This window comes from Pongo pygmaeus, chromosome 11, assembly GCF_028885625.2.
Source record: "Pongo pygmaeus isolate AG05252 chromosome 11, NHGRI_mPonPyg2-v2.0_pri, whole genome shotgun sequence".
NCBI lineage: Eukaryota > Metazoa > Chordata > Mammalia > Primates > Hominidae > Pongo > Pongo pygmaeus.
In genome coordinates, this window is record NC_072384.2 from 101,093,939 (window position 1) to 101,106,886 (window position 12,948).

General features: G+C 40.3%; 1 protein-coding gene and 1 non-coding gene across 6 annotated transcripts in view; both read right to left on the reverse strand.

The window, feature by feature from the left end:
* The window catches only part of PPIL3 (peptidylprolyl isomerase like 3), an 18,367-nt gene continuing 5,419 nt past the window's right edge, over positions 1-12,948 (reverse strand). For all 5 annotated transcript variants that reach the window (XM_054476833.2, XM_063648328.1, XM_054476835.2 and 2 more), the window contains exons 4-7: positions 11,319-11,412; positions 10,398-10,465; positions 5,894-6,012; positions 1-518 (exon numbers count right to left, since the gene is read on the reverse strand). In XM_054476833.2, coding sequence (XP_054332808.1) covers positions 392-518; positions 5,894-6,012; positions 10,398-10,465; positions 11,319-11,412 — 408 coding nt within the window. In that variant the 3' untranslated portion in view covers positions 1-391. The remainder of the gene's footprint in view (positions 519-5,893; positions 6,013-10,397; positions 10,466-11,318; positions 11,413-12,948) is intronic.
* On the reverse strand, positions 10,693-10,799 carry LOC129032351 (U6 spliceosomal RNA). The gene has a single exon (XR_008501341.1). It is a non-coding gene; the product is annotated as a U6 spliceosomal RNA (small nuclear RNA).

Below are 12,948 nucleotides of genomic sequence, written 5' to 3' on the forward strand. Positions count from 1 at the left end.
TTTAATTCTTTAAAACATTTTTAATTTTATTATAAAATAACACTTCCAGGATACGAACTTGCTGTGGGAGGAATATGTAATCAGGCCACTCAAAAATGCCTGCATTTGAGGCTCAGCATTTAAAAATGAATGTTTATATGTAACAAAAATTAAATGATGTATTTTTTGCATTAAAATTAAAGAAATATGTTGGATAATCGTTATAATAAAGAATATGCTCCAAGAATGGGGATAAAAGCTGTTGGGTGCCCCTTGGTACCACCATTTCATAGAAGATCATAGTTGTAAAAGAGCAGAAGGATGATGCAATCTCTGACATAATTAAAACCAGGTAAACCACAATAAGTGTGTTCCAGCAATTTGTCAAGTTATTTGTCCAGGTCTATCATAGCTACTGAGCAAATGGGTTGGCATGAATAGTTATGTCCTTAATGTGTACATCATTAAGAGGTCGGTATGTCTTCTCATTTACTGGCAACTTCTCCAACTCATCTAGAGTTTCCAGACCATCTATTACCCTGAAAGAGAAACAATATAACATATGAAAATTTCCTTAAATTGAAACATGATATCCACATCTATGACAATTACAGTCTCCTTAAAAAATAATCAAGTCTTACAGATCTCTGAGTTCTCTAGTTGAATGTACAACAAAATGTTGATTTTCCATCATAGATATGGATCAAAATTCAGAAATAATTTACTTTTATGCCCTTAGTCAACAATACAAAGGGTAGGAATATTTCCACCATAGTACCTAAAATTATATTCTACCCCATTCATACAGTGACAGAGAACAGCTACAAATGGGACTAATATAACCAGTTAAAGGGAAAACAAACTGTTTTTCTACACTTTCATACTTCCAACACCAAATGTGTGGGTTTTCCCAGTTCTCCAATTCTCTGGGTATTCCACAACTTAATTATTTTTTCAAAATTTTATTTATTTTTTTAAAGACAGGGTCTCACTGGGACTACAAGTGCATGCCCCCACACCTGGCCCTACAATTTAATTGTGACACTAACTACAAGGAGTGAACAGAGACCCCAGTTAATCCCACAAGACAGCCCCTACTACTTCGGATGCCAGTTCCAAGTCCCGATTGTGATCTGTACTATCTGACTAACTATGATATAATTTGGGATTTTTCATGCCCCCCAGCTCTGTTCAATAATTTTCAAAAATGGCTCATAGAACTTAGGAAAGCACTTTATTTATTATTATGGGCTATTATAAAGGTTACAACTCAGGAACAACCAAATGGAGGAGATGCATAGGGCAAAGTCTGAGAGAGGGGCACAGTGCTTCCATGCTCTTCTCGGGGTGTGTTACCCTCTCAGTATCTACTTGCATTCACCAACCTGGAAGCTCTCAAACCCTGTTTAGGGTTTTTACGGAGGGCACATTAGGTAGGCATGATTAATTAAATCACTGGCCACTGGTGACTGGAACTCAATCTCCAGCCCTTCTCTCCTTCCCAGAGGTCAAGAATAGGAGGTCACTGAATGTTCCAGCCCTCTAAAAACACATGGCTGATTCCTCTGGCAACCAGCCCTCCATACTGAAGCTATCTAGAACCCCACCAAGAGTCACCTCATTAGCATAAACTCAGGTATGGTTGAATGGGGTTTATTATGAACAATAAAATATTCCTTTCACTCCTGTCACTCAGGAAATTGCAAGGTTTTTAAAAGAACTATACTGGAAGCCACGAATGAAGTCCAAATATGTATTTCTTATTACAACACACTAGTCATAAAGATTTCTTTGCTACAGGAAATACATGGAGAAAGTATGTAGATGACACTATTAGCAATATTGCCCTACAATGAAGTTCCTAAAGTAGGTGACCACTCCACTTTGTACTTGTTTTTTTTTTTGAGATGAAGTCTCGCTCTGGTCCCCCAGACTGGAGTGCAATGGCGTGATCTCGGCTCACTGCAACCTCCGCCTCCTGGGTTCAAGCGATTCTCCTGCCTCAGCCTCCCAAGTAGCTGGGATTATAGGAGCCTACCACCACGCCTGGCTAATTTTTGTATTTTTAGTAGAGACGGAGTTTCAGCATGTTGGCCAGGCTGGTTTGGCCTGACCTCAGGTGATCTGCCCGCCTTGGCCTCCCAAAGTGTTGGGATTCAGGCATGAGCCACCAAGCCCGGCAGTTAATTGTTTAATTATAGTATTTCTTTCTTTTTTTTTTTTTGAGATGGAGTCTCACTCCCATTGCCCAGGTTGGAGTGCAGTAGCACTATCTCGACTCATTGTAGCCTCTTCCTCCAGGTTCAAGCAATTCTGTATCAGCCTCCCAAGCAGCTAGGACTACAGGCACATGCCCCCATGCCCAGCTAATTTTTGTGTTTTTAGTAGAGATGGGATTTCACCACATTGGCCAGGCTGGTCTCAAACTCTTGACTTCAAGTGATCTGCCCACCTCAGCCTCCCAAAATGCTGGGGTTATAGGCATGAGCCACCGCATCTGGCCTAATTATGGCATTTCTACTTTTTGCTTCTGGATAACAACAAGAAGTAATAAAAATAGGAGAAGAGAAGACTGACAGTTAACTCAATCTCCAGCAATCCCACTTCATGTTACCACCAAGAAAAAATATATTGAGAGCTATTCTTCAAATACAAGTTTTGGAAATTTCAGTCTAAAACATTTGCTAAGAAAGAGTGGCTTTCGATCTCCTGACCTCGTGATCTGTCTGCCTTGGCCTCCCGAAGTGCTAGGATTACAAGCGTGAGTCACTGCACCTGGTCATCTGACTGCAACCCGTCACATGAGGTCAGATGTGGAATTTTCTACTTGTGGCATCATGTCAGTGCTCAAAAAGTTCCTAATTTTGAATTTTCAGATTAGGGATTCTCAACCAGTGGTAAGTACTTTAAAAAATTAACAGATTTGTAGGCCTGGCGCGGTGGCTCACGCCTGTAATCTCAGCACTTTGGGAGGCCAAGGCAGGCGGATCACAGGGTCAGGAGATTGAGACCATCCTGGCTAACACGGTGAAACCCCGTCTCTACTAAAAATACAAAAAATTAGCCGGGCATGGTGACGGGCGCCTGTAGTCCCAGCTACTTGGGAGGCTGAGGCAGGAGAATGGTGTGAATCCGGGAGGGGGAGCTTGCAGTGAGCAGAGATGGCGCCACTGCACTCCAGCCTGGGCGACAGAGTGAGACTCTGTCTCAAAAAAAAAAAAAAAAAATTAGCAGATTTGCATTTTATTTTGCATTTTCACAAAATGGGTACTTCAACAAAAACATTTTGATTTTACCCCTAAATATAGACATTTAAGTCTTTAAATTATAAGTCTTAAAGGCTATCCCACCTTCTAGGTCAGTAAGAGAAACAGAGGAGGTAGAAAACATAGGTCTCAGGTAAAAAGTTAAAAAAAACCTGGCAGGTAGAACTGAGGCAGTAAAGTAGAGTCAAGTATCTGGGAAACGGACCCCTTGCCGAACTAGAGGAAAGTTACTGGATCATCTTCCCAGAAAAATGTGTGTGCATCTGTATACAACAAACAAGGAATTAATGAACCTAAGGTTAATCTTTGTTCTAAACTCTACAGTTTTGTCGCAAATCCAGTAAAATGAGTCCTGGTAATAACTGAACAATAATTTTGAATGATGTTGGTTAAGGGAGAAAATAAGAGGGAACTGGGTTATTTACAAACACAAAAAAACTACTAGATGTTGTAATATTTCTTTTTTCCTTGATTATTATTAATGTGTAAATTAGACACATGTATATGGAATGAAAAAGAAAAGATCTGTCTAGATCTCATTGCAGCATTGACACCCTAAGCCCAGCAATCCTCTCACTTCAGCCTCCCAAGTAGCTGGGACCATAGGTGTGAGCCACCACACCTGGATAATTTTTAAATTTTTTTGTAGAGACGGGGTTTCACTATGTTATCTAGACTGGGAGTCCTCTATTTTTAATTAACCGAATTTGGCATCCAAACTATTAAATAGAACAAACTCTAGAATTGTGCCTTGGTTTATTAAGCATGATAATTATTTGTTGAATGAAAAGACAAATTGACTTCCGACTGATTTATAAAAGCAACTCCCAGACATAGTACTTTTAATAGATACCCTGGCAGAAACTGTGAAACACCTTCCTAGAAGCCATTCTTCTTACTCAGAGAAATCTAATTTTAGTAAGGGTGGCAATGTGGCTGAAATACATTTTCTACCCTCCATTGTAGGTAAGGAGTGGTCACATTACTAAGTTCTGGGTCTTCTGGGAAAGTTTTTTTTTTGAGATGGAATCTCACTTTGTCACCAGGCTGGAGTGCAGTGGCGCAATCTTGGCTCACTGCAATCTCCACCTCCAGGGTTCAAGCCATTCTCCTGCCTCAGCTTCCTGAGTAGCTGGGATTACAGGCGTGCACCACCGCACCCAGCTAATTTTTGTATTTTTAGTAGAGATGGGGTTTCACCATGTTGGCCCGGATGGTCTTGATCTACTGACCTCATGATCTGCCCTCCTTGGCCTCCCAAAGTGCTGGGATTACAGGTGTGAGCCATCGCACCCAGCTTTTCTTTTTTCCTTTTTTTTTTTTTTTTTGAAGAGATAGGGTATCATTGTTGCCCAGGCTGGAGTACAGTAGTGTGATCTCAGCTCATGCAGCCTGGAACTCCTGGGCTCAAGTGATTCTCCCACCTCAGCCTCCTGAGTAGCTGGGATTACAGGTGTGTGTCACCACACCTGGCTAATTTTTAAATTTTTTTATAGAGATGGGTTCTGCTATGTTGCACAGGCTGGTCTTGAACTCCTGGCCTCAAGTGATCCCCCTGTCTCAGCCTCCCAAAGCACTGGGATTACAGGCCTGGGAAAGTTCTGTTAATTAAAAAAGGTGAATCAGCTGGCAAGCACCTTTTGTCTTTCCTCCCCTTTCCTGCCTGATACACAGAAGTTTTGATAAGAGCTGTGCTGCCAATATTATGACAGTGGCACCTAGAACACTGGTAACAAAATGGAACCACCATGCCAGTCCATCTTGTTTAAGCCACTGTTTTTCAGATCTGTTAGTTGCTGTGAAATGCTATCATTAATGAAAATGGACCAGCCTGGGCAACATAGTGAGACCCTGTCTCTAAAAAAAAAAAGTGTTTTTTTGTTTTTTTCTTTTAAAGTAGCTGCGCATGATGGTACACATTTGTGGTTCCAGTTACTCAAGAGGCTGAGGTAAGAGGATCACTTGAGACCAGGAGGTTGAGGCTGCAATGAGCCATGACTGTGCTACTGCACCACACTCCAGCCTGGCGACAGAGCCTTTCGTCTCAAAAAAAGAAAAAGAAAAAGAAAATAGATATACTATGTTAATTTGCATAACAATATTGAAAAATTACTGGCCTCTTTTACAACATAAGGAAAATAAGGCTCAGGGAGATTATAACTTTCCCAAGGTCACAGGGTTGCTAAGTGGTAGACTTAAACTCCAGGTACGTTTAGCTCTCACACCACTCTTCTTTTCTTTCTTTTCTTTCTTTTTTTTTTTTTTTTGAGGCAGTGTCTCACTCTGTTGCCCAGGCTGGAGTGCAATGGCATGATCATGGCTCACTGTAACTTCCGCCTCCCAGGTTCAAGCAATTCTCCTGCTTCAGCCTCCTGAGTAGCTGGGACTACAGATGTGTGCCACCACATCCAACTAATTTTTAAAAATATTTTTAGTAGAGACGGGTTCTGCCACATTGGCCAGGCTGGTCTCAAACTCCTGACCTCAGACAATCTGCCCACCTTGGCCTCCCAAAGTGCTGGGATTACAGGTGTGAGGCACTGCACTCGGCGTCACTCTTTTCAATATTAGTTATGCTACTGTCACAGCTAAGCATATGCACCACTTGCATTGAAATGCTAATAGAAAACCATAACCAGAATACTCACTTTCCAAATACGGTGTATTTCATGTCCAAATGTGGCTGTTTGCCATAGGTGATGAAGAACTGAGATCCATTGGTGTTCGGGCCATTATTAGCCATAGATACAACACCTCTAACATTGTGCTGAAAAAGACACATCAAAGTATTAACTGTGTTTTTATATAACCATCCCAAATATAGTATTGAAACAAGACAGGCACACTTTTGTTTTCTTTTTTAAAAATATTTTGAGATGGGGGTCTCACTATGTTGCTCAGGCTGGTTTCTTAACTCCTAGGCTCAAGTGATCGTCCTGCCTTAGCCTCCAAAGTGTTGGGATTACAGGTGTGAATCACCACACCCAGCCAAGACATTCACTCTTTACCTTCACAATATTTAAGGGAGCAAGAAAACATTTAACCAACTTCTCTCTATTAGGGGTAATCCAAATGTTCAGTTTCTGCCTTTTCTGTACCCTTGAAAACTTGTATGTAAAAGGTTAATATATCAAATCATATTTCTCAATTAATTTCATTTTTACTTTGAAGAAATACAGCCATGGATACTTTTTGCAATACCAACAAATAATAGAAATAATCCTTACATTTATATTAAGGAATAGTGTGCTGGAATGAAACGATCAGGCAGGCAACAAAACCAAAATGCCCACAATCTCTTCTCACATACAATGGACTCTTGCTAGTTTCTTTATCTGTAAAACAAGGGAGGTCGCACTAGTTCAAGGGTCTATTCATAACTCAGATGCTCACAAGGGTCAAGCAGATAAACTGACAATTGGGCAGAATGTAAACATTAAAGAGAGATGAAGTCTGGCAAAATGAATAGGCTATCTCTTGATTAATGATATTAAATCTATTTTTTTTAACTAATGGCCACAGATAATGCATCTGTGGGTGTTCCACTCATGGGCAGTCAGTTTATAACCCCAGGACTGAACGATCTAAGAAAGGTCTCACCTAGCTCTACTATCATGATAGTATTTGTTTATAAGAGACAGTGTATAGAAATTAAAAGGACCTTACTGATAAGAATGAAGATATAACTGTGAACTATGTTACAGGGAGGTGCCTGTAATACACTACAACTCCACCAATTACTCTAGCGTTAGCTATTCATTGGGTGACGCTAATAAGTCATAGAGAAGCACTTATATCAAAATATTAATGCTTGTCTCCCTAAAAGGTGTCCACCAATCAAATGTAATATTAAATACATACACATGTAATATTTAATACACACACAATATTTAATACATACACAAAAATATAGTTAATAAAAATGTAAGTTAATAAAATAAGCACCCATTAACATATTTCCCAGCTTTCAGAGTTAAAATTTACCAATTCATTGAATAATGGGAGCTCAAGAAAAAATAAAAGTTACCAATTAATTACATATATCCATGTGCTCCTCTCCATCTATTACCTCAGCCTCTACAAGAGGTAACCACTATTCTAATACTTTTTTTTTTCATTTTTTCATTTTTTTTTTTTTTAGAGACAGGGTCTCACTCTGTCACACAGGTTAGAGTGCAGTGGTGCAATCATAGCTCACTGTAGCCTTGACCTCCTAGGCTCGAGCAATCTTTCCACCTTGGCCTCCTGAGTAGCTGAGACTACAGATGTACACCACCATACCTGGCTAATTTTTTAACTTTTAGTAGAGGTGAGGGCTCAATATGTTGCTCAGGCTGATCTCAAACTCCTGGCCTCAAGTACTTGTTCCTCTCACCTCGGCCCCCTAAAGTGCTGGGATTATAAGAGTGAGCCACTGTGCCCAGCCCTAACACATTTACACATGACTAAACAACACATTCTTTCCTTTTCCTTCTGAATATAATTACATCGTAACATTTTAGTCTTCTGGGAAATGCTTTCTACAAATAACATTGTTACATTTCTAAGGTCATACGTGTACATATAGCCATAGTTTATTACTATTTTTTTACTACTATGCGATATTTCACTACTGAATATACTACAATTTATCCACAATCTACATAGTGATTCACCTACAATCAATGGACATTTGGGTTGTTTCAAGACTTTTGCTATTACAAACAGTACATCAGAACACTCCTGTACATGTCTCTTGGTGCAAACTTACAAGTTTCTCTTGAGTAAACATTTGGGAATGGAATTCCTGGGCCAGAATATATGAAGAGTCAATACATATCCACAATCTTGGTATATAAGGTGTATAATACATAATGGTTCTTTTTTTTTTTTAGACGGAGTCTCGCTCTGTCGCCCAGGCTGGAGTGCAGCAGCACGATCTCGGCTCACTGCAAGCACTGCCTCCCGGGTTCAGGCCATTCTCCTGCCTCAGCCTCCCGAGTAGCTGGGACTACAGGCACCCACCACCATACCTGGCTAATTTTTTGTATTTTTTGGTACAGACGGGGTTTCACTGTGTTAGCCAGCATGGTCTTGATCTCCTGACCTCGTGATCCGCCCGCCTCGGCCTCCCAAAGTGTTGGGATTACAGGCGTGAGCCACCGTGCCCGGCCTATATAATGGTTCTTAACTCTGCCTGCAAAAGAATCATCTAGGAACCTTAAAATATAGTCTAAGTCCTAACCAGCCCTACTGACTTTATTTTTAGGAGGGCAAGGCCATGATCTGTTATAGTTTTAAAACTTCCAGCCAAGTGCAGTGGCTCACTCCTATAATCCCAACACTTTGGGAGGCCAAGACAGGAGGATCATCTGAGTCCAGGAGTTTCAGACCAGACTGGGCAACAGAGCAAGACCTCGTCTCTATAAAAAATCAGAAATTAGCTGGGCACAGTGGTGCACTCCTGTGGTCCAGCCACTTGAGAGGCTGAGGCAGCAGAAACTGCTTGAGCTCGGGTCAAGGCTTCGGTGAACCGTGATCAGGCCACTGCACTCAGCTTAGGCAACAGAGTGAGACCCAGTCTCAAAAACAAACAACAAAGTTCCACAGGTGATTCTGTCATAGCCAGTCTCTGGTTTTCAACTGCTATATGAAAGCAGTCATTAATGTAATAATTAATACCTAAAAAATTGTTTAGTTAGTCATTCAGGAAAAAGTTGACTTTTCAAAAAGTTTATCACCTCCCAGCCTCAACTCCTGTAACAAAACTAATACATTTCCTTACAACAGAAAAGTAAAATGAACCAGCTTGGACAACATAGTGAGACATCATCTGTACAAAAAATACAAACATTAGCCAGGCATGGTGACATGAACCTGTAGTCCCAGCTACTCTGGAGGCTGTGGGAGGATCACCTGAGCCCAGAAAATTTAGGCTGCAGTGTGCCAAGACTGCATCACTGCACTCCAGCCTGGGGGACAGAGCAAGACCCTGTCTCTAAAAAAGGTTTTAAAAAAAGCAAAAAGAAAAGAAATTACTCCTAGTCTCATCATCCAGAGATAAACACTGCAATGAATTTTTTTCAGAATTTTTGTGGGTACATTTTAATGTAATAGAAATATAATAATACACTTAAACTGCATATTTTGACTGAGTAGACTTTTTTTTTTTTTTGAGTGGGGTCTCGTTCTGTGCATGATCTTGGCTCACTGCAGCCTTGATCTCCTGGGCTCTAGCAATCCTCCCACTTCAGCCTCTTGAGTAGCTGGGACTACAGGCACACGCCACTATAACAGGCTAATATTTGTATTTTTTTGTAGAGATGGGGGTCTCACTATGTTGCCCAGGCTGGTTTCAAACTCTTGGCCTCAAGCAATCCTCCTTACTGGGCTTCTCAAAGCGCTGGGATTACTGTACCCGGCCCTGGTTGAGGATACTTCATCGCTCTTTCTCTAATCATAAAGTTATCATTCTATGGAGATACAAAGTTTGAAAGACCACATAATAAGTCATCAACTGAAGTTATCTCTGGGAAGTGGAATTGATTTTTAAAACTACGCATGCACTAGTTTTTAATTTTAGACAAAAAAAAAAAAATGACTCCACAGAGGTTTGAAAAACACAGAAAAATATAACAAAGAAAATTAAAAATCCCTAATTTTACCATGGTAAAGACTATTTATATCCACTACTCTTTAACCTAGTTGTGATCTACCACAGGTATTAAGTCAAATTAATACAGGGATGTTCAAACATCTAACAGAAGATGATAAAAGCTGGGTACTGATAATGGGCAACATTGCAACCAGGAAGTTTGATAGTCTTTCCTCCCCGCTCTAAAAAAGGCCACTGTTTCATGTCATTCAACATGAATTTTATGGTGAGATATTAAGCCTCTTTGGTACACTACTAGTTAAACATTTCAGGTTAGATTCAAAGATGAACTCACTTAATATCAAGAGCCACGTGCTGGTGGGATTCCAGTACACATGTCAGGCTAGGACCACCATTTATCAAGTCTCCCCGACATCATTTGTCAAATGTACAAAAACTATAAAAAAGTATATTCATTTTGCAGTGATGTTAACTTGTATCACTATGACACATGTATCAAAGTTTCCATGCATAACCAAGGCATGAGAAAATAGATTTTTAAAGCATTGAGGATTTACCTTAAGATATTCACTGTATTCATCCTCAAACTTCTTGCCCCAGATACTGTTGCCTCCTCTTCCAGTTCCTATATTACAAGTGAAACAAGTCAAAAGAAGTATTTAATTAAAATTGAAAACAAGTTCATTTCCCAAAACTTAAGGAATACTTTATAGTTTGACTGCTTAAATATAGACAAAATTTGATATGGCCTCTCCTAATTCCCCAAATTTAACTTCACAGACCTGAAGATTAAAACAGACCTACAAAAAACAAAAAAGAATAACCCTCCTTATAAATATTGTTCATATATATTTAAGTATGAAAAGCTTCACAAATTTGTGTCTCATCCTTGTGCAGGGGCCACGCTAATCTTCTCTGTATTGTTCAAATTTTAGTATATGTGCTGGCAAAGTGAGCACAATATTGTTCACATTTTAGGGGTAGGTGCTAATAATTTCTGCTTTAAAATTACACCATGTAATACTATGCAGCCGTAAAAAGGATGAGATCATGTCCTTTGCAGGGACATGGATGTAGCTGGAAGCCATCATTCTCAGCAAACTAACACAGGAACAGAAAACCAAACACTGCATGTTCTCACTCATAAGTGGGAGTTGAACAATGAGATCACATGGACACAAGGAGGGGAACAACACACAGCAGGGCTAGTTGGGGGGTGGGGGGCAAGGGGAGGGAGAGCATTAGGACTAATAGCTAATGCATGCTGGGCTTAAAACCTAGATGACGGGCTGATAGGTGCAGCAAACCACCATGGCACACATATACCTATGTAACAAACCTACATGTTCTGTACTTGTAGAACAGAACTTATTAAACAAAACAAAACAAAAACTCCACGTATTTAATTCCTCTTCTTTTACCCACTTCTTCATACTATACATTCAGTTCCTTAGATCTTAGTTAATGGAATAACTTACCTGTTGGATCTCCTGTTTGAACCATGAAACCCTTGATATTCCTATGAAATATACAGCCATTGTAGTAATTACTGGCACAAAGAGCCAAGAAATTCTGAAGGGAGTAAAAATGATTGAGAAATGATGCAGCAGAAACCCAGTTAAGACAAAAAACCAATCATATTTACTGAAAACGTGATAGCAGCATATTTAAACGATGACTTTTGGCATTACTTTGGATGTCATTTCCCTGCCTACAACACTTCAATAGCTTCCTTCTCCTCTTGGAATAAAATACAAAATCTTTGGCCGGGCATGGTGGCTAACGCCTGTAATCCCAGCACTTTGGGAGGCCGAGGTGGGTGGATCACGAGGTCAGAAGATCGAGACCATCCTGGCTATGGTGAAACCCCATCTCTACTAAAAACACAAAAAATTAGCTGGGTGTGGTGGCAGGCGCCTGTAGTCCCAGCTACTCTGGAGGCTGAGGGAGGAGAATGGCGTGAACTCGGGAAGCGGAGGTTGCAGTGAGTCGAGATTGCACCACTGCACTCCACCCTGGGCGACAGAGACTCCGTCTCAAAAAAAAAAAAAACAAAAAACAAAAAACAAAAAGAAAATCTTCAGCAGGGCCTAACAAGCCCTGCAGTACCTGGCTTATCTCCTCATCACATATACTAAGAACTGCTTTCTTGTTGCTTACTACCTAAACTCCATCAGCATTCTGACAATTAATCCAAAAGGGGCAGTTTTTCTTACCTGGGGGACTTTGTACCTGAGATTTCTATATCTGGAATGTTCTTTTTTTTTGTAGAGACAGTGTCTCCCTATGTTGCCCAGGCTGGTCTTGAACTCCTGAGCTCAAATGATCCTCCTGCCTCAGCCACCCGAAGTGCTGGAATTAACAGGTGTGAGCCACCGTGCCTGGCCTTGCAATTTTTTAAAATTTTATTTCACAACCTTTTCTGAATCTGAATACCTGGAATATTCTTTTTATACCTCTTTCCATGGAGATGCCCTCATACCTTTGCATTTACTTTAAGTATTAGTTTATTGGCTACGCCTGCCCTCACCTTCTTCCTTTCCCATTATTCTCTATCTCAACACTTAATTTTTTTCAAGGCATTATCATCTTTTAGAATTACTTAATTTTAGGCCAGGCACAGCAGCTCACACCTGTAATCTCAGCACTTTGGGAGGCAGGAAGATCACTTGAGTCCAGGAGTTCAAGACCAGCCTGGGCAACATAGTAAGACCTCATCTCTATCTTTAAAAAAATAAATAAATAAATAAAAATAATTTCTTAAAAATATAATTACTTAATTTTCCTGCCCTGTTTATTTTTACAACTAAAATATTGGCTCCATGAGGGTAAGGAATGTCTGTTGCTCATCACTGTATCTCCAGACTCTGGGGCAAGATAGCCTTTCACGAATAATGGGTTTTTTGTTTTGTTTTGAGACAGGGTCTTGCTCTGTCACCTAGGCTGGAGTGCAGCAGTGTGATCAGAGCTCACTACAGCCTTGACCTCCTAGGCTCAAGCAATTCTCCCACCTTGGCCTCCCTTGTAGCTGAGACAACAGGCTCACACCACAACACCTGGCTAATTTTTGTATTTTTTTGTAGAGATGGGGGTCTCACTATATTGCCT